This window comes from Podarcis erhardii (genome assembly GCF_964252035.2).
Source record: "Podarcis erhardii genome assembly, chromosome: 1".
In the NCBI taxonomy this organism is placed as follows: Eukaryota; Metazoa; Chordata; class Lepidosauria; order Squamata; family Lacertidae; genus Podarcis; species Podarcis erhardii.
In genome coordinates, this window is record NC_138497.1 from 86,915,455 (window position 1) to 86,941,597 (window position 26,143).

Here is a 26,143-nt window from a genome sequence, read left to right on the forward strand (position 1 = left end):
GGGGTAGTTACTATCTACTGGATTTTTGTACATATTGATACATGCACTGCTACAGTGCTATTTTTCAAAAGAGATATTGCAGCTCATCATGAACACTCGTGTTCTCTTAGAATGGCAATGGCGCCCACCTGAGAGGTGCCAGAACTGCGTTTCAACAAGTTCCCTCAGAAAAAAAGCCCTAGACTGCTATAATATCCAAAGCGGCACATATTTTCTGGCCCCACTGAATGCTGAGAAATGAGTGTGTCACGTCTAGGAACAAAAATATATTTAGCATTTACCATGTGCTTAGGAGCTGTTGTTATTTTTTTTATAGGGAACATAGCACCAGTTTGGGTACATTAAAGGTGCGTGCAAAATACATTCTGGTACTTTTTGGGTTTATAATTCTATAGCCAAATACTGCTAAGAACTCATATGTAGCAATACTGATTTTGTGTGTGAATGCAATTTTAAAATCTATTTCAATTTTTTTAAAAAAGTCAGGACGTGAGGACAGGGAGGATCAGAGGGCATCTATGCTAAATGTTTAAGAATTGTGGCCATGACCTGTGGCGATGCTCTTGACCTAGACAACCTCCCTTATCCCCATCTCCATCCTTAATCTGAAGGATTAGACTGTCTTTTCTGAGGCAAGCCACAAGAAGGCCTGCCAATATAAGGAAAGAGCTGTGTGGGGGAGTACATATACTTTGTGTCATTATTAAGACACAATGGAACTGTAAGACAAGCTGATTTTAATACATAACTAGCAAATTAAAACAAAACAAACTAGTCATTTTTACTGCTTAAAAATAGTCCTAGGAAATCCTTGTATCAGGGTTGCATCAGGATCTAAAAAGAGGTATAACCCAATACTATGAATATTCAAATTTAAATAATAATAATAATAATAATTTAACTATTTCAGTGAAAGTTACTGACACAATTGGGTTTGCTTATTTATTTATTACAACATTTATATCCTACTGTATACTGGTGCCAGAGCACCACTCTGCAGCTGACAGCTTAAAATTACTGGTTTCATAAAACTCAGGTACAGTAGTTAACTTGTCCAAGATGAAATTCATAATGATGGATACATACTGGGTAGTGACAGCGGCAAAAGGCACTCCTAAGGCTCTCACGTGCACTCTGTTCCTTTCACGTCTTAGATATTTCAGAGCAGAGACATTATGAGCCTTGGCTCAATTAAGCTTTGAATGGAATGCGACAGTTATAGTCACAGCGGTGCCCCCATCCTTCTCTAAGGCAGCTCTGCCTGATATCCTCACAACAACCTTGTGAGGCAGAGAAAAAGTGATAGACTCAAGTTCGCACACTTGCCCCCGAGGCTGGGTTTTTTTTTTTTGTTTGTTTGTTTTGTTTTGCCGCCGCCGCCGCACCTTTCACAGCAGCGTTAGCAAACTGAACCCGCATTCAAAACCACACTCCGACGCACGCTCGTTTGCGATGTGTACACACAGGCTTAGGATTGTGCTGACTCATTCCAGTTCGGTATCCTTGTTTTAGACTGCGGAGGTACAAATGCGGAGGAGCGGGGTCGGGGTGAAGCGCTGGCCCATGATAAATTTGAGGGCAGCACCTGCCCGATCGTCCCACCTTCGCAACCCGCGTCGTGCGCTCTTGGCTCGGCGGGAAATAAATAAGGGCAACGGCCCGGAGCTTGAGCGCTTGTGTTGGAACGCGCGGGCGCTAGGACCCAGACGGAACCTGCCTAACAGGGTTGGGGAAAGGCGGCGCTAGGACCCCGGGTGCGCCGATCGGGCCTGCCGCGGCTCCCGAAGCTCGGCTGCGGACGCGCCGCTGCACATTGGCCGAGCCAAGCGGGCGGTGGGGAGAGTGAGTGGGTGGGCTGGACTGACGAGACCCGAGCAGGCAAGTAGACGTTGGTGGGAGAAGGGGGCAGACGGGTGGGATGGAGGGGAAGCGGGCGGCGGCGGCCCCCCCTTTGCTGCGTCCTCGCCGGCTGGCAGCCCAGAGAGGCGGCAGGGGGCGGGGGTAACACAGCCCCATGGCTTGATCTCCTCCACCTCCTCCTCCTATGCCCGAGCCCACTGCCAAGCAGCCAGGCCTGTTGCCCAAAGTGCGTGGGGTAACAGGCGTAGGCAACGAGGGTGGGTGCTCAGCACCGTCTCCTCCTCGCTGTGCTCCCCGGGGTGCCCTTGAATCAGGAAGCTGGCGGCTTCTGCCTGGGAAAGTTCACCGCTTGGAAAGTGGGAACACACAGCAGCTGGACCCGGGGAGGGCAGGAATCCAAAGCACCACTCGAGGGCGCGGAGTGTAGTCATAACAACACGGTGATGATGTGCTATTTTGATATCGTGCATCAGAAAGAACGAATTAAAACCCACGGAGAGGTGTGGAGGAAGGCATCAGAAATATCCGCTGAGGATATTCATGGAGGAAAAGGCTTATCAGTGGCCCTTAAAAAAAGAAGACAAGTTTCTAGCATTTGGGAAAGTAGCTCAGGGTTTATTTGTGTATTAAAAGCTGTGGGGCAGAGGGAAGATAGCTGAGCAAAAACTTCAGTGCATTGCATCCATTCTAGTAGCACCAGCACTGTAAATTACGGTATGCCAGCCAGCAAATTGATGCAAATATGTTTAATTTGTTTATTTTATCGAAGTCTCAGCTACCAAAGTCATATGGGTTGGGTTCAGAGGAGGTTAAACATTAATGGAACTCAAATCGTGGAGAAAGCAGTAAGGTGCAAAAGGTTATGGAGAGTGGCAACAAGGAGTCACACAGTGCATGTGTTCTCAGAAGTAAGCCCCACTGGGCTCAATGGGGTTAATTCCCCGGTTAATGTGCATACTTGCTACCATAGTTGACCTGTGAAACTCAATGATCTGGGATCACGCTATTGTACGCACACAGCAGACTTAGAGGTTTTGTTCTGTTTTTAAAGGATCAATTTCATCAGAAGAGTCTATCAACATCTACAGAACTGCCATCCTAGAATAGACTTGTGAGGGGCCAAATGTCTTTGTGGCAACCCACAGCACTAGTGCCACACGTGACCCTGCCCCCAGTTTCATGTGGGTGACAAGGGGAAGGGGGCGTTGGGATTGCAGGAGAGGGAAAGGGGATGAACCCACCTACTGCCTGAAATAGATCCCTCTTTCCCCAAAGCAGCCCTTGACATACGCCCTTGACATATGTAAACCCTTCCCATAAAGGAAGGCTATCTACTTGCCAGCTGATGGCAGATTATCCCAAATATTCCAGAGCACTGTGCCATAAGCACAGAACATCTGCACCACAGAAAGTATCTGCACAAAAATTGCTGCAGAAGACTTAGGAAAGCAAGCCATGTTAGAAGGAAAAGAGGAGTGGGGGGCAACCTTCCCCATGGCTACTGGAAAATCTAAAATTGTGAAAAAAATCCTACCTGACCTAAACATGAGTAAACAGATAGGCCCTAAATATGAGCAAAATCTATCCACTATTCTGAAAAGAAAAATTACCAAGATACAGCTCCTCCCCACGCAGCTGTCACTCTGATTTTAAGTGTGGCAGTTCTTGATGCCTTGTGCTAAGCAATTCCTTAAACAAGGGGTGAACAACAAGGTGAGATCTCTGCCCCAGATACTGTGTGGTTTCTTTTGCATTTCCCTACAAAGTGTCTCGCCCTGCCTCTTTTGGTGGGGTGGCATATTGAGCAAGAAGGATTAAAAAAAATGTCCAAGATTGGTGACTGCTCTCATGCCTGCATAGTGTGTGTGTGTGTGTGTGTGTGTGTGTGTGTGTGTAGCACCCTGTGGTATGTTTACTTCTGCACTTGAATTTAAGCCTGTGAGAACATCATATGCCTATGGGTTTGCATATATTATATATAACATATTTGCAGACAGCGTTGAAATATAAAGCCAGTGTGGCAAAGCAGTGTGTTGGACTAGGACCTGTGAGACCATGGTTTGAATCCCCACTTAGCCATGAAGCTCACTGGGGGACCTTAGACCAGTCACTCATTCTTAGCCTAACCTATCTCACAGGCTTGTTGTGGAGGAGGAGGAGAATTATGTATGCCACCCTGAGCTCCTTGAAGGAAAGGTGGGATATAAATAAATAAATAAATAAATAAATAAATAAATAGTAGCCCAAGCATATGTTCTAATTTCCTTGTTTCTTTCATCTGTGTTTCTGCAGTTCCCCAGCCGACAGGATGGTGGTGCTACAGAGCTACTGTGAGGGGAACGATTCCCTGGCACGTGCATGGGCTCAGCAGGGGCTGTACCCCTGTTTCTACTTCACGCTGGTGCCCTCCGTGCAGCTCAGCGTCTGCATCCTCTTGGGGGCCCTGCAGTACGCTTGCTATGCCCGGTTCAGCCGCACCATGGAGCCAAAGTATATCCCACGTTCCCGCCTGTACCACATCCAAGTCCTCCTCTCTCTGCTCCTTGCACTGCTGCCCTTTGTCATCTTTCTGTGGCAGGTGTTGGGCATGCAACAGCTTTATGGGTACATGGTGCTGTACGCCTGCCTCTCTGCCACGAGCTGGACCAGCTCAGTTGGGCTGCTCCACCTGGAACGCACCAGAGTTCTGGCGCAGGACCGGATCAGAGGCCATGGTGCCATCCTCCTCCTTTTTTGGGCTCTGGCTTTTGCAGCCGAGAACTTGGCCTTCATCTCCTGGAACAGCCCACTCTGGTGGTGGGGCTTGGAAAACGCCAACCAGAAGGTAGGTCAACGAGGGTTTGGCAACAGGTAGGAGCATATATATACAGTGGTACCTCGAGTTACAAACGCCTCAGGTTACAAATGCTTCAGGTTACAAACTCCGCTAACCTGGAAGAGTTACCTCGAGGTGAGAACTTTGCCCTAGGATGAGCACGGAAATCGTGTGCTGGCAGTACAGTGGCAGCAAGAGGCCCCATTAGTGAAAGCACAGTTTCAGGTTAAGAACAGTTTCAGGTTAAGAACAGACCTCTGGAACAAATTCAGTTCGTAACTAGAGGTACCACTGTATCCTGGATTTTTTTGGCAGGGTGGTAGAATATTTGGAGATGGGAGAAGATTAGAACCAAATAAACCTGCTGATTTCAACACTTGCTAGTTGTTGCTCTTAAGTACCAGCCACTACTAGGCGCCTTCTTCCCAGCCCATTTTTGCTGAGTCACTGTTGTTTGAGCTACAGAAAGCTTTAGACATGAGTGGTGTGTGCTCCTCCCCCTTTCCACACAACCACAACCACACATGCACACACACACAGAGGAGATTGCTGAATAATTTGCAGGGGACTTTGCCCAGTGACTCAGCACAAAGTCCTACCGAAAAGGCTTTCCAGCCACAAGTTGAGATTTCACATTTCTTTACATCGCTAACTAACATCCTTGCCCTCTGGCGATACCCTTTAGCAAGAGACTGGAAAGTAGAGAACTGATTCCATGCCACAGATTCTATGTAACAATTAGGGCCTGACCACTATTCCCCCACCCCAACTGTACAGCTGAATTGCCCACTGTCTACACACCTGCTTATGGGACTCCTCATATTCCAGGGTTTTCAAAATGTGGCTGAGGTCCATGCGAGTTGTAGTCCAAGCACACCTGGAGGGCACCTGACTGGGGAAGGCTGGCAACAGCTCTCCCTCCAGCCCTACCTGGAGATTCCCAGATGGGTGGGATATAAATAAGCTAGTTAAGCCTAGCTTAACTGTGGTTTGTTTGAACATGTGAATCCAGCGTAGCAGACTAGCCATGTTGTGTTCTTTTTGGGTGGTTTGTTTGTTTTTGGCCAACAGTGTGAAGCCATTTTGCAAGTGGCAGCCTACCTTTTTTCGCGTCAAGATGTCATCTCGTTGCAGTGATGGGTGTGAAGGCCCCTCACTCTTCATCCACAGAGGAACCAAGAACTCACATTTAGGAGCAAATACCTCCTCCTGCCTTGCCATTCCAGACAGCTTCAGCCTTCTTCTCTCTTTCTACCTCAGTCACATGACCTAACTTCCCCCTGCTGGCCATCTGCCATAACTGCATGCATCTTCAAACAGGAACAGGCTTCAGGAAGCAACAGGAAGCAAATGCAGTCAAGCCATCTTCACAATTCTTTAGGGGTCAGGACCATCTATCACCAAATGTTCCTTAAAGCTTCTGGGAGGGATTGTATCCTGGGGTTTTCTGCAAGGAATTAGATTATGTGATATAGGATAATTATCTGTGTTCTAGTTCCAATGTTTTTACATACTTGGCAAGTCTTTGGTCACTTGGCTCAAATCAGGCTTTTGGCTAATGAAATGCCTAAAAAGATTTTAAATAATAAATCAAGTTTAAAAATACCACCTTTAATGGGCGTTTCCCTCTCTCCACTCCAAGCCATTTGACTCTTGGTTTGGATCTTAGAAAGGAAGCACTGCCTGGTTTGTAGCTTTCAGTGGGGAGCAAAGCGGGGCAGGTGGGTCGCTGCGAGACACACATCTGACATGAGATCAACCTCCTCCAGGTACAGTTCAGCCTGTGGTTACTGCGCTACTTCTGCACCTTCGCCCTCTTTGCCCTGGGGATAAAGGCCCCAGGGTTGCCCCGAAAACCCTACATGCTGCTGATCAATGAAGATGAACGCGACGTGGAGCACAGTCAGGTAGGTTTCTGTTCTCCTAAACAGCCCAATTCTTCTTCTACGTCTGCCTGTCTCTGTCTATCCTGTTAATTCCACCCCCATGAACCAGTTGCAGGGTGTGCGGGGAGGGAACTAGAATAACATTATTGGTGCCAGAAGCACTACTCTGTTAAGAAGAGCCTGTAGCTGCAGTTTCTCTCTTTAAAATAGCTGCCATTTTGAAACAGTATTACAGTTCCACACCAGGGGCCACATTCACACCATATATTTAAAGCACTGTGACTCTAAGCAGTCATGACTCCCCGCAAAGAATTCTGGGAGCTGTAGTTTGTTAAGGGTTCTGAGAGTTGTTGGGAGACCTCTATTCTCTTCCCAGAACTACAGTACCCAGAGTGGTTTTACAGTCAATACCTGCTTACAGATCAGGAGCTTTTAACCAATGATATGACACTGGAAAAAAATCAACAGGTGCATGCTGCTTTTGTGTTCCTGGAGCTGCAGTGGGGTGGGTGGGTGGGAGCAGCACCTGTTGAATTTATCCGAATTTTAAAGATGTTAAAATCACAGGAGCCTCAGTGGCTAACCTCTGGATGGAAAGAACTGGCAATGCTAGAATGCACCTTCAGAGTAGATTGCAGGCTGTAGGGAAAAGTTCACCAAAGGTGTGGGGTTGAGGAGGTTTGGAAACAAGCGTGCCTAGCTGGTTCAGTGGCACGAAACTTCCCTGTGAGGTGGGGCACTCAGAGTGCCCTGAGGCAAAACTGTTGACTAACCTTACCAGTGGCCCTTTTTCCATTGACTGTTGGGCTAGTGAGAGATTGAGTACTTGTGTACATTTAGGGCTGTTGTAAAGGTTACAGAGAGGCAAGTTAGATATGGATGTGCCAATCAAGTAGGGTGGGATCAGATTTTTTAAAATCAAAATGAATGCCAATCATCTAATGTCCAAGTTGGCCTCTGGGGTACAGACAGACATCTGGCCTGCTGGGTGGTCCTAAAAAGATTCCCCACCGCATTATAGACAAAGATAATACCACAGAGTGAGTGAGTTATGGAGCTGAATGTTCATTGCTCCCTTTTACACTGGTGGCTAATGAAGAAAATTTTGCAACTGTGCAAAAGAACTTTGAGTTCTATCTAATATATATTTTAAAAGTTCATCGTTGGAGAATCACTTTTGTTGGTTTTAAAAAAAAGGAAAAAAAGAGGAAAAAGCTGAAGGTGAATGTGAATTAGGCTCCAGCAGGTGGCACTGTGGATATTTCTTGTATATGTTCTCTGCACTAATCAATAAAAAATTAGAATTTGCTGCCCATGCCATCAGTGCCGTTTCTTCAACCAGAAAATCTGATCTCTGTGACCTGTATCAATTATGCAGTCTGGTCAAACTCATGCTGGTAGCTTCGAGAACACTGTCCAACCAACTTTGTAACCAGAGGTTCAACTGAATAGAATCTGAATCACATGCACCACAAGGCCTATGCAGCCTCAACTTAAGATGGCTTCCCGGCCTGGCTTTGCACTGCAAAGTTTGCAGCAGCACGTGCAACAAAATGGCGTCCAGCATTCAAAAAACCCCTCAGCTTGCATTAGCTAGCCACACACAAGGCATGCAAGCTCCACCCTCCAGTCGTTCTTAGACTTCTTATTGGGTGAGTAACACAGCCAAGCAACACAGTTGGAGCCTCCCTCCTCCCTGGCCGGCAGGGAGGGAGGGAGAGGAGCTGCTTCCTTTGAAATTTAAGGGACATCATTTAAGGGACATCCATCAATAAGGGACAGCAGCGGGACATGGCGCTGGAATAAGGGACTGTCCCTTCAAATAAGGGACACTTGACAGCTATGAAAAAATGTGATTAATTAAGGAAGGGGAACTGTTCGCCCTCTGGGTGTTCTTAGACTCCAGCACCCCTCAGTCCCAGCCAACATGGCCAATAGTAAAGGATGATGGGAGTTGTAGTCTAGCAACGTATGGAGGACTACAGGTTCCCCACTCCTGCCATAATAAATTGATGGAGGAGGGCAAAACCAACAGCTGTTTGCCATGATACCAAATCTTGTGAATCTCCTGGAACATCTAGTTGACCACAGAATGTTATACTAGAAGGACCTTAATGGTAATTTCACTTCTTTTGCTGGAATAGCGGCATTTACTGGTGAGTGTTATTATGTGGTTCAAGTACTGTATTCCTATACCACTATAACTGCTTGAGAATACTGGGCCAGATTGGAGGTCACTGTAGTCCTAGCGCTGGGGTGGTTCTGCTTCATACAGTAAAATCTGGACACCATGGACCCTCTGAATATATATTTCATTTCATTTCTTAAATTTATATCCTGCTCTTTCTTGTAAAGGAGTCCTATTCAAACATTTAAAAAAAGATTTTGCAACACTGCGCCTTTCTAGTCCTATTTCTTCCTGAACACTTCCTGCACCGAACCCTCAATTTCTGTGACTCTCAAGGTTTTGCTTCCCTTTCCAGTTGTGTTTACTTGAAATGCTCTCTGTGCCCTTTGCTGAGAAGTGACCATAGCCCCCCCCCCATCTTGCTCAGTTGCTCCCTCCCAGGTGTTGGCTCTCATCTTTGCCCAGATGCCATTTGAATAGGTTGTTGTGGTCCCCTTCCCCAAATATTCCCTGCCAAAAAGCAGAGTCCCCTTCCCCTACTCACTGTCCTTTCTGTGTCTCAGCCCCTGCTTCCAGATGCCAGACAGAATCGCTCCACCTGGAGGGATCTGGGCCGGAAGATAAGCCTCCTCATACAGTACATGTGGCCCAAGGGGAGCTACCCACTGCAGGGGCTGGTGATCATCTGCCTGATGCTGATGGGGCTGGAGCGTGGCATCAACGTCTTCGTGCCCCTCTACTACAAGTACATTGGTAAGCGGAAAGGGCTGCTTCCAGGGAGGCATAGTGCTGCCGCCCCTAGCAGAGGTGGATGTGCAATGGGAGAGGGCCTGGCATTAATGCCAGGGGTTTCTCTTAGAATGGGGTTTGGGGAGAGGACAGAACCTCTGTTTGGACAAGTATTCTGAATTGACCAAGAGAGGGCACCCTGATATAGGCATTGGCAAATGTGCAGAGGACTTACAGGGAAGAGAAGGGGCCAAGGGCAACCTTTGGGGCTGCTTAAAGGTAAAAGTAAAGGGACTCCTGACCATTAGGTCCAGTCGCGGATGCCTCTGGGGTTGTGGTGCTCATCTTGCTTTACTGGCCGAGGGGGCCAGCATACAGCTTCCGGGTCATGTAGCCAGCATGACTAAGCCGCTTCTGGCGACCAGGGCAGCGCACGGAAACGTTTACCTTCCCGCCAAAAGCCAGGAGGCCTTTGGCTGGATACAGATACTGCAGCCAAATGGAAGCTCTCCAGGAAGCGGGTCCTTATCAAACACTTGTTTTTAAGCACTAGTTTTGGAAGCACTCGCTCAATGTGTAATGTCTGAAGAGGCCCTTAAGCAGCCTGGTTCCTTAAGGCCTGCAGAGCCCTTGACACGTTTAAGCGACAGGCTTGGCATGTCCAGCACAGCATGAGGGCTCAGGGCTTCCAAAGCACGCACCATTAGGTGTGAGAGAGAGCCCCAGGGCCTGAGGTGGTGCGGAGCTGCTTATATAGATAACAATAATTTTATTATTTATACCCTGCATATTGTGCTGGGTTGCCCCAGCCACTCTCCTTGTTGTGGCATGGGGAAAAGCAGTTTTTAAATAGATTCCTTGCCTGGTACTGGAGGCCAACTACCCATATGAGAACAAGCTCTGGTTATTATTATTATTGTTTTAAATACTGGGACAGTGTGCTCAGAGCATGATCTCTTGAGGTGCAGCCAGTCATAAGAAGTAAACAGGGCTGTTGAGTCCGTCACACTGACTAACCACATTGCTCCCAGTTCCTCTTGCCCCTTAGAACTAGGGTGGACAGCCAGTGTGGCCCCCCAGACCTCTCTACTTGGCCCTCAGAACTTTCCCCTAGCCGAGCCCCTCACCGGCCCTGCATCACGTCCCAAAGCATTGTTGCCTGTCTGGAATGTGTCCTTGAACTCTGAGAATGCCTCTTGCTTACCTGGATGGAGGACAGAGGAGGGTGTGTGAAGAGAGTGGGCTGCTGTACAAAGCTAAAATTTACATTTGTTGCCCAGCCCACTTTTGCCTCTGGCCCTGCCCAACACTGGCATGTGGTCCTTGGAAGGTTGTCCAGGAAGAAATGCAGCCCTCAGGCCCTAGAGGCCCCTCAAGCCTTGTGAAGAAGAAAGAGGCAGTGCACTGAGGTTGAGGGGGGGGGAGTTCTTTGCTGTACCACTTGGGACTGCAGGGGTGGAGGCTATTATTATTATTATTATTAATTTTATACCCTGCCCATCTGGCTGGGTTTCCGCAGCCACTCTGGGTGGCTTACAGCATATCTAAAACATAGCAAAACATCAAATATGAAAAACTTCTCAATACAGGGTTGCCTTCAGATGTCTTCTAAAAGTTATGTAGTTCCTTATCTCCTTGACATCTGAAGGGAGGGCGTTTCACAGGGAGGGCACCACTACCAAGAAGGCCTTCTGCCTGGTCTTACTTTTGAATGGTTTTTCATATAAAAATAGCTGATGATAGAGGAAGGTAAAGGGAGTTGCACTGCCTCTCCCCAATATGCCAGTTTAAAAAATCTGGCACCTCCTCCTGCTTGCAGACTCTAGAATGCTGCCATCTCATTTTTGCAAACTAGGTAGAGCAGGAATTGCTACCGCCCCTGTGTTTACATTCCTCCATTCGACCCCATTCTTCTACCAAGCTTGACTCTCCCTACGCACCTCCAGGATCTCATCCCTGCTCTCCTGTGGCTTCCCTCCCTCCCTGCCAGCCCAACCTTCTCCATCAAACTTACATTTTGAACTTTGTGCAACAGGATGCAACTTTCCTGTTTAGGAACGCGTTTAATAAGAGTAGAAGGAGACTTGCATTTCCAGCTAAATCTGCGAAGTCATGTGGCATTAGTTTGGGGGACTGGGAGAAGACTTTGGTACAGGAAGACTTGGGGAATTTAGTGACCCTCTTGGATCTCCCTGAGGCTTCTGCCCTGAGCCCTGTGGTGACCTCCTATCTTGCTTACTCCCAGACTAACTCTGCATTGCGCTTCTGGGGTGGGGGGTGGGGAAGAGGTGGGCAGGCCGTGGAGGAGGGGCGCTGCCTTTGTTAGCAGAAGCCGTTGGTGTGTGCCAGGTTCCCATGCCCCGGTGGGCTGTGCAAGTGCCAGCTCAGGGCAGCTATTGAGAGGTGTCTGAATAGGGGAGGATGGACTCCGGACCTGCCTTTCAGCCCTGACTTTTAGACTTTACAAAGGAGTCATTGCAGGCGGGAGGCATGGAATTGCAAACTGCATACCAAATCGCTCGATGGGAATGGATTCGGGAGTGGGGGAAGCTCTCTGCCCTACATGCTAAGCAGCTGCTGAGCAGATATATTCTTCTCCGTCCCACCTGGGGGAGATGGGTGCACCCTCCAGATCTCAGCCAGATCGCCTAACCTGCCAGCAACCTCGGCACATCGGGCTGCTGTTTCTGCCATTCCTGGGCCCAAATGCTCTTACCTGCAGCACGGACTTAAGAACAGGGGCAAGCCATGCTGGTCCAGAGCAGTGCTCCATCTAGCTCTGTGATGGGTGAACCAGGCCTCTGTCAGGCTGCTACATATGGCCACCAAACCCCAGGTAGCTTTGCTGCGCTTTCCTTCTTGCCGTTTTTTGCCAAGGCATGGAAGGAGGTGCAGTGAAGCAGAAGTGGGTGGAGAGATGACACACCTCCAAGTCTGGGATTCAGTTTGGGAGATCTGGGTTGAAATCCTACCTTTGCCACAGGCCCGTTGTGCGGCTTTAGCCGCTTCCCTGTTGTACGGCCTCAGTTCGCTGTGTTGCGGAATGGGAACAGCCTACCTCGTGGTAGTTGCATAGAATAAAATATTGCAAAACAGTTATTTTAAAATGAAAAGCACCCTGTGGGTATATGTAATGACAGCAGCGAGGTCTCTGTTCCAGGTTGCCCATCCTCACTGCCTCCCCGCACCCCGCAAGGATGCCAACCTCTCTCCACGCGTGAGAGGATCATTTCTACCTGTGCTTGGGAACAGGGTGGATTAACACTCTCCACCATGTGCTGGGTAAAGCAAGTTGGGTTGGGGGAAGGGGATCCTCTCCCCCCCCCCATGTAGAGAGAATGAAAGGCAAAGGAGGGGCACTCCCAGATGGGGTCACCCACCCTGCCAGTTAGGATTACCCAGCAAAGTGCCGCTGGCGGGGAGCAAACAAGGAGCCTTTGTGTCCTCTGCCTGGTCTCCCAGCAGCCCAGCAGTGGGGTGGGAGGGGTGGGATCTTTGTGGCTGTGTGGTGCCTTGAAAGAGAATAAAGGAAGCCAGGAGACTCCACCGGTGGTGTCTTTCCCAGCAAAGGATGGGGCAGGATGAGTACGAGGTATGCAAAACAAGGAGGGGGACTATCAGAGGAGAGCTCTGTGTCAGGAGAGCAGGATCTGACCCAAAGTGGGAAGCTTTCAGGCTATAATGCCTGGTGGGGTTTGTCGGGGGGGGGGGGGGTTGGGGCATGAGGAAACCCCAAAGCTGGTGCTTTGAAATCAGGAGGATACAGGAGTGGGAGATGGCCACTTTCCGCTCATCAAGCTGTGTGCTGCCTGTCCATCACAGTCCAAAACTGATGATGAAATCCCACCCACCCACCCTAGCCCGATCCAAACAGTTTTGCTCAGGCTTTTGCCTGCAATAATACCTCTTCCCCACCCCTGCCTGTTCTGTGGCAGCCCTGCCTCCTGCTAAGGCAGCAGTGCCCTATAGGCCTGGGCAGCCTATGAGATTCAGGGGATGAGACTACAACAGGTAGGTGTTGGGCATTTCCTTGACACTCGTAGATACAGCCATCATTCTCAGGCAGGAATGCAGGGGAGCTAATTGTAGGCATTTTTTTCTTGATCTGCTGAGGTAGTTCTGTCCTTCTCCATCCAGGCCAGCTTTGAGATCTTTGTTGCCTAGGCACAAAGATCAAGTTTCATGAGGCTTTCCCCCCAAAAATAGCAGCATCTCAGTATTTGCGACCTATTGCCTGGGCTCAGTGCCCCACTGTATGACTGTGCATGGCTTGAGACAAAAGCTGGCGTAAAGAGGTGTGCCTTCAGCATTCACCCAAAGCTGTGTAATGAAGATACCAGACTTACCTCTGTGGGGAGGGAGGCGCACAACTTAGGGGCTGCCACAGATGATGCCTTCTCCCTGCCCCCCAAGTTTTGAGGTAAGGTGAGAACTTTCATGCATTTACTGCATGTATAACACAGGGCTCCCATGATGTCTTTGGGGATCAGTTTCTGTTGGTAGCATCTTGCTGGAAGCAATGTGAGAGCCTAGACTCAGAATTCTTCTTCTGAGTGTTCATCCTAGCAGAAGTCTGGAGCATGTTAACAAGAGACAAGGCCTTTTCAGTGGTGACTCCTCTCGTCACAACCCTTTATTCCCTCCTTTCATGGAACACTCTCCCCAAACAGACTTGGCCACATGAATGCCTTTTCATTGCCTGGCAAAACTTTTATCTTTCCCCAGACATTTCATTCTGCTATTTTTGTGGGCAATTCCTGGCTAGTTAATTTTAGTAGTGATTATGTTTAGACATTTTGTGCTGTAACTTGTCTCGAGACTATTTTGTATGAATCGGAGTCACCAACATTGCAGCAGAATTAAGGCAAGGGTGGGGAATGTTTTCCAGACCGAGGGCCACTTTCCCTTCTGGGCAACCTTCTAAGGGCCATATCTCAGTGGTGGGTGGTGCCAGGGGCAAAGGTGTGTACAGCAGTGCAGATTGTACCTCTGTACAATAGGCTAGCTTCTACAAACACACACACCCTTCTGTCCTCCATCTGGGCAGCCAAAGCATTATCAGAGCTTAAGGGCACATTCCAGCCAGGCAAAAACACCCAAGGAGGGTGCAAAGCATATCCAGTATGTGTATGATACCGAGAGTATCTGAGAGCCACATGGAGAGGCTTGTGGGACTTCATTTGGGCTCTGGGCTACCCCTTTGGTTATGGCCTTCAAAGTGATTATTGTTTCCTGTCCTCCAGTGAACGATCTGACGACAGGGGCTAGTTGGCGTATCCTGCTTCAAACTGTCTGCATCTATGCGGCCCTCAAGTTCCTCCAGGGAGGAGGTGCTGGTGAGTCGGTTGTTGTGCGTACATACCCGCACATGTGCGCTTTGGCTGAGGCTGCATTGGGATTACCTGTGTCCACCATCGCCATCCGTTTGTGCTTTCTCTCCATTTTTAGCCTTCCTGCATACTGAGAAAGCAGGTGGTTCCGTTAATCCGTTGTGAGGAGCGTGTGGCCTTTTGGATGATGTTGGACCAGAACTCCCACTCTTCCTGGTCTCAGGCCATGCTGACTGGGTCCAACAGCAACCAAAGGGCTACAGGTCCCCCACCCCCGATTTACCCCAAACTTGGCACCCTCATGAGCCCTCAGCGTTCAGTAGATCCCATAGGCCCCTAAGCATAGACCCTTTGGCCGTTTTTTGTTTTCTTTTAATTTGCAAACGAATATACTTCTACATGCCCGGGAGTCCCCTGTCTGCTCCCAGGAAGGTATAGTTGGCAGTGGAGAACCAACCGTCCTCAGCTCCAGCAAAAGCAGCCCCTAGAACAGTGACATTCAGAGTGAACTTTGCCTGCGCTCAGGGATGCTTGAAGGCTCCAAGGTAGTTCCAAGGCAATAGAAGCCATTTGTCAGATCCTTCTGAGTTACAGTTCTTGTTTAAGGTGACAGCGGTAGGAGGCAGGTTTTCAACTGGAAGCAGAAGACAACCACAGGAGCCAACCCCCGCTCTTTTCTCTCTAGGCTCCACTGGCTTCATTAGCAACATGCGCACTTTCCTGTGGATCCGCGTGCAGCAGTTCACCAGCCGCGAAATCCAGGTCCAGCTCCTCAGGCACCTCCACAGCCTCTCCCTTCGGTGGCACCTTGGTCGCAAGACGGGCGAGGTGCTGCGCAGTGTCGACAGAGGCACTAGTAGCATCAACAACTTGCTCAGGTGTGCTTGTGGGCCTGGCCAGTGGAGGGCTCTCCATCAGTCCTGGCTCAGGGGTGCCTGCACTCACGTGTTTTCTCCTGGCGATGTTGGTGGCCCTTGCATGCCGTGTGACCTTGCCTATCATGTAACCTTACTTGCCCCCCCTTCTATCCGGCAGCTACATTGTCTTCAGCATCTTCCCCACGATAGCCGACATCATAATTGCGATTGTGTATTTCACCACAACCTTCAGTGCCTGGTTCGGCCTTATAATCTTCCTCTGCATGAGCTTTTATCTCGGTGAGTGCTTGCAGCGGGGAACCCCAGGAGGTAAGGCGGCTGGGGAGGTTTCCACCACTGCAGCTACTCTAGAAGCCCATTAGCATGCCTTTCACTTGACAGGTATTTGGGATTGTGAGTAGAAGAGCGGGCCAGGAAGATAAGGGTGGTGAGGGTGGCTTGGACTGGTGGCGTCTTGAGGTGGGCTAAAGTGTGGTCCTGGTTGGAGGTGCATTTGTGGAGTGCTGGGCAGCTGTGAGTAAGGTTGTGGGAAAGAGAGAGAAGGGATCTGATGGGGGAGACTGTAAGTGTGGGTGGGGTGGTCTTCATTTGTTACATTTGAGCCCAGAAACATATTCCCAAGACTGATACAGTATAGGTGAATTGCATTATCATTTATGAGCAATGTGATCAGGTAATAAAAAAGAACTTTTGACAATAGCAGCATGCACAAAAGCAAGAGGATAACTTCTGAGGATTGGCTTCTGCTCTGGTGCTTTATCATACAGCTGAATACAATTCACAAGTTTTATCTCAAATACAAATTAGTGTGCTGATAGTATTGCTCCTGCAAGGTTAAGCATATACTTTTGGGTGTTAAAAGTTGTGTTACAATCAAGCAGATTTTTGTCCTGCATGATGGATTCACCTTAGTGCTCTCCAGTTTACTAGTCATCATTTAAAAAAATCTACGAAATATCTGGTGTAAGGCTTAGATTTTATGTTTTAACCTTACTTTTGAATCATTATTCGAGGTTATTTTCAAGGGGTTATTGAATTATTGCTGCAAAATAGCCTAGGTGCTGCTAAAAATCATGCCAACTCATCATTGGCAAGCTCATTGTGGCATGATTAGTTTGGGGTATCTCTGAGGTAACTAAATTGACAGATAAAGTTCCTTTGAAGCAATGACTTAGGTGTTTCTGTGGATGTGACTGAAAAATGGTTTCCGTTCATTCTGTCTGGGAATACTCGATGTATAATCCTGTAAGTTTGTATTGACATTTGTGGTGATAATAAATGCTTGACATGGATCATAATTTTGCTTGTATTTGAGGAATAGTTTTTGTCTGAGTACCCCTCAGTGATTCCAGGCCTCTCTTTTTCTCCATAGCTTTGACTATTATAATGACTGAGTGGCGAACAAAGTACCGCCGTGAAATGAATACCCGTGACAACGAAGCCCGTTCCCGAGCTGTTGACTCACTTCTGAACTTTGAGACGGTACTTAAACCCCCGCCCTAGTGAGCCTAGTGTGAGGGGAGAACGAGGATTAGCAGCAAGCCTTTCTGGGTGGTTTACTGCCTAAAACAGCTCATGCTCCAGGTTTTAGTTGAGTGGAGCAGGACATCTGCCAGCTGATCTGAAGCTGAATCCCCAGGTTGGGTGAATGTCTCTAGTTTGTGGAGGGAAACTAGAAGGCTCTAGCTTCAAGTGGAGGGGGCCTGGCCTGGCACTGCCTCATCCGTGTCATGATTTTGTTGTAGGTGAAATATTACAATGCCGAGAACTATGAGGCTACCCGCTTCAATGATGCCATTGTCAAGTACCAGGTATGGAAGGACCAGGGTGTGGCAACTGGGCTTGCATCTTCCATTATCTTTGGGGTACACTGTCTGCTCCTCCTCTTCCCTATTTCTGCTCCTCCAGGTATATGGTGTATGTTTTTGTATGGCTGGTTGTCTTGCAGGGGAAGGCAACTGGGTGCAACAACGCCCTGCTTTGCGGAGGTAGGAGGGTTCAGGGATCTGCTGGGTGCTCTCTGTGGGCCACAGGATGGTTCTGCAGTGGCCCACTTTCTTCTCTCCTCCTGGCAGGTCTCCGAATGGAAAGTCAATGCATCACTGGCACTGTTGAACCAGACCCAGAATCTAGTGATCGGGGTAGGGCTGCTGGCCGGATCCCTACTGTGTGCTTACTATGTGACCAAGAAGAGGCTCCATGTAAGTCCTTGCCCACTGCAGTGCCAGAGGGGCATAGATGGTGTGGGCATCTCTGAGTACACACATCTCTGTATATTTGTGTGATTTTTATCGTATGTGTGTGCTTTCTATTTGGTTTTAAATTGTATTGCTTTGTATTGTAACCTGCCATGGGACATTAGGGGGTAGGGTGGGTAATAAATCTAATTACTATTATGAATAATAATACATGGAACCTGTAACTAAGAGCCAGGCCACATGTCACTCTTCCTATGTGGAGGCAACAGCATGTGGAGCAGCTGACTACATGGGGCTTCCCTCACTACAGGAAGTTTCCGTTCTGTTGCCAGCCAGCCCCACAAATCTAGGAGTGGCTTGGGCCTCCTCTACAAAGTGGGATCACTCTGCTTAGAGAAATGGAGAGCCACTCTCCCCGTTGTTACAGCTGCCAGGCAGAGTCCACTGGCCTTCCTGAGGCAAGGGAAGCCTCTGCAGTGGTCTTGAATCTCTTTGTAGAGTGTTCTGACGCAGCTTGAACTACAGACAGACAGAAACAAACAAACAAACAAACAAACAAACAAACAAACAAACAGGGGCACGTGTTTCTCAACACATTTTGGGGGGGTATTTGCAGTGTGTTTTTCGGTTCTGTGAAATGCAACAAAGGCAAGTGAGCAGGAGAGAGGCTGCAAGGAGAGCTGTGGAGGCGGACAAGCTTGCGCCACCTAAGAACCCAAGAGTGGAGGTTGCAGGACGTGGTCTGGTTAAGTTGTGGGAAGGGAAGGCTGGGGGGGAGGACGTAAGAGTTTGGCAGTTTCTCAAAAGTCTTTGTGAAGGGCTAATTAGCCTTTGCTGAATTTCAAAGTTGTGTGGAGACCGAAGGGTCGCAGCGCTCAACCCATGCTGAGAAAAATGGGCAGCCGAGGGTGCAGAAGCTTAAAATGAAACCAGATTGGAGAGCTAGACCTCTCTTTGAGAACAAAAGCAATCACAAGCAAGAGGCAAGGCTGGAAAAGGTTTGTCACCAATTAAGAGATCTAAAGGGGAGTGGGGGAGAACCTCACCAAATGGGAGCTAGTTTCCACCAACATCAGAAGAAAGAGACCAGCATGTTTTGGGTTTGTACTCCAGATGTGAAAACACACATTCCCACATGGAGCGCACTCATAATGATGGTGAGAGAACAAGGATGTATATACTGTACATTAAAGTGGGGAGGAGGTAATGGAAGGGATGCAGTATTAAGACATAAGATGAGGGAGCCCTTTCACTCCTAGATCTAAGGCAAGTTAAATATGAATGACAGGAAAACAGAGCTTGGTTAAGTATAAAAGAAATTAATTTGAATAATAGACTTTGCCTTGGCCACAGTGCTGGGCTTTAGCCTTCAATCTGGCCTGTTTGCCTACTGTATTTGTGGTTTCATGAAGTCCTGCAGATGCAGTACTCTGTCAGGTGCACGTTGGCTCTGAAAACTAGGTTTAGGTCTGAATTGCACAGAGGTTCCACAAACAGCCAGCTCAAACCTGATCTGTAACTGGCCCCGCCTTGCACGAGCGAGTTGAACACAATCTCCCTGGCAGCACAACAACAAACATCCTATCATCTTTAGCCCGTTTGTTCCTAGCTCTCATGATTTGTTGGGCTGTGGGAGGAATGTGTGTGTCTGAGTTTGTAGTAGGCTTATAAACCAAAGAGGGGCTTAATGGGGCTTTCGTTGGTCAGAGAGCAAGAATTTATGTGCTGCACAAGGCTTTGACCTTTATCAGCCTTTATCATTCTGCTTCACCAGAATCACCCAACAACCAGCTCCCTCTCAGATGCATGTAGAGTTACGGCTGACTGGGCCCTAATGGTGGGCTGTTGGACTTGAGAAGTGTAGTGCAAATCTATCGCAATACTCTCTCTCAGAAACATACCTTATACCTGAGGGGAAATTGGGCACTGGAGGAGAGAGATTGTGGGGGGTGGAGATCCAGCTCTGTGTTACAATAAGACAGCTACCATTTTGCTTTCCTTAGTAAGGGGTGAGGGATCTCTAATGCAGTTTTGTACAAAGACTTGAAGAGCTGCTGGACTGTTAAAAACAAGATGACAAAGCGCTTCCACACTCTGCCACAGGGAGACATCATCATTTTGGCTCTGACTTGCATCTCTGTTCCCTCCAGGTGGGCGATTATGTTCTCTTTGGCACATACATCATCCAACTGTACACCCCACTGAACTGGTTTGGCACCTATTACAGGTAACCTACTCCATAGGCTATTTTGTTCTGTAGTGTTGTTTAGGCATTTTGAGAATGCAGAGAGGCATGTGTTGATGAAATTTGAGAGACTTTGTCCACACACAGAGAGATTGCAAAATTGGACAGTGTTACATGAAAGCCTGTTCAATGCAGCGTCTCCATGCTGCTACCTCCCAGACTGAGGTTTGCCTAACAGTAAAGTACCACCACATACAGGGCTACAAAATCTGTGTCTGAAGGAAACCATAATCCATAGAGAAAACCACTTGTCAATTAATTGTTGTACAGAGGCTGACGAGGTAATGTGAAGCAAACAGATATGGAGACAAGATGTGAGAAGCCTTAACCAGAAGGAAAAAGGAGCACGTAGACTGGTTTCTGGAATTGAGACTTGACTTTAAACAGCAGATTAAATCAACCAGGCCTGCTATCCCATAAGACAGAAAACTCCCAGGGAATGTATTAACTCTTTACAGATGCATGAAATGCAGGGCAGAGCCCTGTTTGAGTTAGGGCATCATAGGCAGAGAACAAGCAAATGTCCATTGCCCCTTAATATTTTGCTTGAAAACTATAAGGAGGATTTCTGAATATGGTGAGAGCAACGAGCCCCCCACCCTTTTTTTTAAGTGGGACAGGTATATTTCTGAATAGAAATTGAATACCAGAAGAGAAGGGCTATGTAAGATGAAAATTATACGGTATGACTGTTTGCACATTACAGTAAAATGGTTCACTGTAAATGCACCTAAGAGGACTCCTTTGCTCCTCCTGGCTTGATTCTTGGCTTAAATTGTGAACAAATAAGAGATTGCAGTTCATTTTGCTCCACAGTCAGTAAGCCAAAAGAAACTTTGGCTACAGATCATGGGAATGAAACAAATAATCGTCCCTGGTTTGTTCATAATGGTAAGCCAAGGATTATGGTTTGTTTTGGAGGAGAAAATCTGGTGCAGTTTTGCTTGCGCACAGAAAGTCTTGCTGTGACATGCAAATGTGGCCTGTATCCAGCATGTATTAAATATATTAAAATCATCATCATCATCATCATCTGACTGGGTTTCCACAGCCACTCTGAGCAGCTTCCACCATATATAAAAACATAGTAAAACATTAAACCATAAAAAGCTTCCCTATCAGAACTGCCTTCAAATGTTTCCTAAATGTTATGTAATTGCTCATCTCCTTAACATCTGATGGGATGCATTCCACAGGGTGGACGCCACTACCGAAAAGGCCCTCTGCCTATGCCAAGTGCAAAATAATGAATAGAGTATTAAATTCAATACTAAATTGATTTCTCAAAAGCCAAGCCAGTAATGAGCCACATTTCCCTCATACCACTATATTGAGCCAAACTCAAAAGTTTCTCTCATTGGTGCAAAGGTGATCCCTTTTGCATCATCTCTTTACAGCCCTAGCAACAAAGGTAGAACACCATAAAGACTAACACAGTCCTAGGAAGTTGAAATAAGACTTGAAAATGAGGCCTGCGTTTAGTAACTGTGTCATGAGATGTTCCCCCACCTCCAAAGAGTTTGGGTTGCCCCTTAGCCTCCCCATCCTCTGAAGTATGAGAGATGGCTACAAAGGAGGTGTGATATCATTTAGTGTGAACATGTGTTAAAGGTTTGGGAACATTTGCTGGTGGGGGAGGTGTGACAGATGGGGTTTGCTTTCATGCTTGGGGTCTAATTGATTGCCATATTTGGAGTGCAAATACATGGCTTCCCCGGTCCCTTCTCTTTCCTTACCAGAGAAGAGAATTAGACCCACACCCACTTCAGTGACACCTAGCAGGGGGTGCCCAAAGGCCCAAGCCTCAAGTCTTTTGTCCCAGGCACCCCAGATCTCATCATTATTGGTTTATTTGTATGCTGCTTTCACACAAAACTGTGTCCAAAGTAGCTCAGAACATTATCAAATGAACAATAAGGCTAACATTTCAAAATGCGTTAGGATAGATAGATAGATGACAGATAAAATATCAGTAAATACAAAACCTCAATCCATATGTAACATTGTATAAAAACGATACATTAACCTCACCTAATTTAATAACGTGAGCTGAGCAACACTGAATAAAACAATATGAATAAACAAACATAATAAAATAATAAAGTAAACAAAAGTGAAATCTTCAAAAACCACAGCTGGGGGCACTTACAAAGTGTAGTCCTGGTGAAATGCCCAGTCATTTAAATTTGCTCAGGGGCAGCTTAAATACATATACATTAGCACAGGGGTCAGCAAACTTTTTCAGCAGGGGGCCGGTCCACTGTCCCTCAGACCTTGTGGGGGGCCGGACTATATTTTGAGGGGGGAAATTGAACGAATTCCTATGCCCCACAAATAACCCAGAGATGCATTTTAAATAAAAGCACACATTCTACTCATGTAAAAACATGCTGATTCCCAGAACGTCCGTGGGCCGGATTTAGAAGGCGATTGGGCCGGATCCGGTCGCAGGCCTTAGTTTGCCTACTCATGCATTAGCATATGCAAATATTATTCACATTTGTGCCACGCACCTGTGCCTCCGAGTGCTTTTTAGTACCTTAAGCAGCGCCCACACTACCTGGCCCTGCGTGGTCCAATGGAGTCTTTTTCTTTTTCAGAATGATCCAAAGCTCATTTGTTGACATGGAGAACATGTTTGACCTCTTCAGCGAGGAGCAAGAAGTGAGTTTAGGCCACATCTATGCTGCTGTGAATAGCTGCTAGCCTATGCTCTCTTAGATACCTCTTCCTTTCCCTCCAGCAACTTAAGGGGTTTTTTTGGAAGTGGCTTCTCTCTTGATTGTTCACTGTCTGGACTGGGTGATAAGACAGAAATGGGATAATGATGCTGAATCCCTGTTGTGCTCAAGCACCAAAATTCACAGGCCACTGTGTGCTTGGAAAACAAAAGGCAATTGCTCTTCACACAGCTTACAATTAATCTACGGGGCTCATGCCTTCAGAGTGTTGCTGTGATGGCCATGTCCTCTCAGGGAGTGTGTTTCTCTGACTGCTTGTAATATTTGAAGGGAGGGGGATTTTTGGCATAACCTCCTGCATGCAAACCACGTCCTCTACCCACTGACCCTGCACTCCCCCCCCTTTCAGCAGCTCCTGTGCTTCCGCACACACGGCTTGCCTAGTTAGGCCCAAGACCATGCATGATGTCACAGATTTGTTTACCTGCAGGTGAAGGATGAACCAGGTGCTGCAGACCTTCGGTTTCTGGCAGGACGTGTGGAATTTGAAAATGTCCATTTTGGCTATGTGGAAGGGTAAGGGGGAAGGTCCAGAGGGCTGGGTGGCTGGCTGGCTGGGTAGTGAGTCAGGAAAACAGGGGGTGGAGAAGATAGTAAAGAGATTGTGGTAGGTGACAGGGGGAGCGGATGCTCAAAGGATAAAGGAAAATGTGGTGGGCCTCAGTGGAATGTTGGAGATGCTTTTTGTTCACTTTCCTCACAGGAGGGAAGTCCTGCGTGATGTTTCCTTCACAGTGATGCCTGGGCAGACCCTTGCACTGGTAAGGAGAGAGTTTTGCCTAGAATGAACAGCGTTCCCTCTTTTGCCTCTGCTACAATGGGAGCAGTGGCAGGTCCCACGGAAGGGGCCCCCCAGCACTTTCCCCTGCTTACTCGTTCCTCCTGCTGGCTGTAGCCATACTGACCCTTCCTCGCCCCCTCTCTCTGCCCAGGTGGGACCCTCTGGCTCAGGAAAGAGCACCATCATTCGCCTGCTCTTCCGCTTCTACGATGTGTGGGGAGGCTGCATCCGAATTGATGGGCAGGATATCTCCAAGGTAACGAGGCTGTTATGTTGTGGCAATAGGAGAGGTGGGATTCACTTAACCAGCCCCCTCAGTGGAATACCTGCACAAAGACTTCTTTCCCTCTCCTCACCCCCACCCCACCCTGCCCCCTGGAATTAGCTTTGGAGGGTGGTCAGGAGCACCCCTAGTACAGTGGGCAGTGGGGAAGGGAAAGGGGGAGAATAGTTCCATCTGACAAGTAGCAATGCTTGCACAGATGAAATGAATGGAAGAGCACAATGTTGAAATCCTTCCGAAGGCTTCATTAGTGAGGTGCCAGAGTCTTCCAGCACGGAATGGAGACAAGACTCTTGACATGACGAGTGGGAGGAAGGAGGTGTCATCCAAAGGAACAAGCAGCTGGCATCCTTGGAATCATGTTATTCTGCTTAAAACAAGGAAGGGGAACCTCAGTCCCAGGGGGGCCAAATCTGGCCCTTTGCACTTCTCTGTTTGGCCCTCAGAAGTCTCCCCAGGCAACAACCCTTCTCCTCAGGCCATATCCTTCACTGTCTTTCACTTTGCACCCTCCATGAGTGTTTTTGCCTGACTGGAATATGTCCTTTGACTGCTGAGAAGATATTTCTTGGTTGCCTGAATGGACGACACAGAGGGGAGTGTGGGAGTGTGTGGAGAAACTAGAGTAGAATCATAGAATCATAGAATCATAGAATCATAGAATCATAGAGTTGGAAGAGACCACAAGGGCCATCGAGTCCAACCCCCTGCCAAGCAGGAAACACCATCAGAGCACTCCTGACATATGGTTGTATTGTGGAAAGATAACATTTAAATGTGTTGGTCGGCCCATTTGCGTCTCTGGCCCTACCCGCCATTGCCATTTGGCCCCCAAGCTTAAAAGGTTCCCCCACATTGGCCTAAAGGGCTAAAGTAGCCCTTGAATGGCTCTGCCACCTTCCACTTGCGTACACTCACTCACTCACTCACTCACGGGCATACATTTCTCCTTCTGCTCCTCAGGACTTCTCCTGCCCAGATGCTTAATTTCTGGTTTCTGCTGGTTGCCCCCAGCAAAGCAGAGACGTGTGATTCCATTTAGGGACGGATGAAATTGCTGTGCTGGGGAAGGCACAGCTGCAAACTGCCTCCACCTCTCCTTTGGCCACCCAGGCTCACTGGGGGAACTGCTACAGGATATCTGGGGAGAGTCCTAGGTGCCCCATCTGGGTGCCAGGATTTCATGAGGGTCTGAGGTTGGCGGGCGGGGGGGGGGGGAGAGAGGATTGAAGGGCAGCTGCTCTTTTCATGTCTGCTCCAGCTGCTTGCTGTCTGCTCTTTTGAAATGTGTGGTTCTCCTAGCCTCCCCCACTAGGGTTTTTAATTTTTTTTAAAAAACCTATCCTGCAGGGTTCTTATTTTCACTGGTCATTGGAGCAAAATATCTCTAGGAAGCAATGGATGCTGATATGCAGGGTAGATGGCACGGGAAACAAGTGTGTAAGAGTGTGGAGGGAAGCTTGAAAGATGCATCCATTCCCATGTGTGGGGGGCACACACTTCTTTTCTCTCTCTAATCCAATCATTCTCCCCCCACAAACCTCCACCTAATTTCCCAAAAATAGCAAAACATGTTTACCAAAAGCAACAGAAGAGCAGGTGTCCACATCACAAGTGGTGATTTGCTCATTCAAAGTGCCATCAGCTCTTTGGATTAAAAAAACGACTGTGTGACTCTCATTTGCCATCATCTGCCTTTCTCCACATCTCCTATAGTGAGGAAAGCCCCTGACATGGAGCTCTGTAGGGTATAGATGATGCTCAGCTCAACAGAGATTAATCACAGAATGTGTCTTGCACTGAAAGGGTTACAATTCTAATGTCCAGAGAATGGCCAAGCTGCTAAATAATAATCCTTCTCCAAGTTCTACCCTGGGATTTGTGTTATTGGGCCCTCTAGACTGGTGACTCCTTCCGCGGGTGTATTCTGCAGCATGTCGCTATAGCGTACTGGCAGTAGATTTACCCTGGACTGTACACCCACCATTTATTTGTCATTCTGCAATGCTTCCCCCGTTGCCTTCAGGACGGGCAAGTCTTGTGCTACGGCACAACGAAAGCAGGACAAAGGACAACAACCCAGATCATAAAGAGTTTGAAAAGTTACATGATTTCAGCAGGAAACTACAGGGCATGGACCAATGGGAACTGAAGCCCTGAAACGTTTGCAGGTGTTATGGAGAGCAAGATCATGTATGAGCAGTGGCGGAGCTTCATGCTCCGGCACCAAGGGGTGGAGAGCAGGTGGGGGTGGGGCTGGTGCATGTCC

The 26,143-nt window shown here is 48.0% G+C and overlaps 1 protein-coding gene across 2 annotated transcripts in view; it reads left to right on the plus strand.

Moving 5' to 3' along the window:
- Positions 1 to 2,415: 2,415 nt before the first annotated feature.
- The window catches only part of ABCB6 (ATP binding cassette subfamily B member 6 (LAN blood group)), a 28,038-nt gene continuing 4,310 nt past the window's right edge, over positions 2,416 to 26,143 (plus strand). Inside the window, exons 1-15 of one of the 2 annotated variants that reach the window (XM_081839761.1) lie at positions 2,416 to 2,574; positions 4,153 to 4,684; positions 6,445 to 6,582; positions 9,253 to 9,442; positions 14,662 to 14,754; positions 15,434 to 15,626; positions 15,784 to 15,905; positions 16,999 to 17,108; positions 17,372 to 17,437; positions 17,702 to 17,827; positions 19,975 to 20,051; positions 22,670 to 22,733; positions 23,241 to 23,326; positions 23,514 to 23,571; positions 23,743 to 23,847. In XM_081839761.1, the coding sequence (XP_081695887.1) occupies positions 4,169 to 4,684; positions 6,445 to 6,582; positions 9,253 to 9,442; positions 14,662 to 14,754; positions 15,434 to 15,626; positions 15,784 to 15,905; positions 16,999 to 17,108; positions 17,372 to 17,437; positions 17,702 to 17,827; positions 19,975 to 20,051; positions 22,670 to 22,733; positions 23,241 to 23,326; positions 23,514 to 23,571; positions 23,743 to 23,847 (1,944 nt within the window). In that variant the 5' untranslated portion in view covers positions 2,416 to 2,574; positions 4,153 to 4,168. Of the gene's footprint in view, positions 2,575 to 2,739; positions 2,769 to 4,152; positions 4,685 to 6,444; positions 6,583 to 9,252; positions 9,443 to 14,661; positions 14,755 to 15,433; positions 15,627 to 15,783; positions 15,906 to 16,998; positions 17,109 to 17,371; positions 17,438 to 17,701; positions 17,828 to 19,974; positions 20,052 to 22,669; positions 22,734 to 23,240; positions 23,327 to 23,513; positions 23,572 to 23,742; positions 23,848 to 26,143 lie in introns of those variants that run through there. The other variant, XM_081839760.1, reaches the window with a different exon arrangement.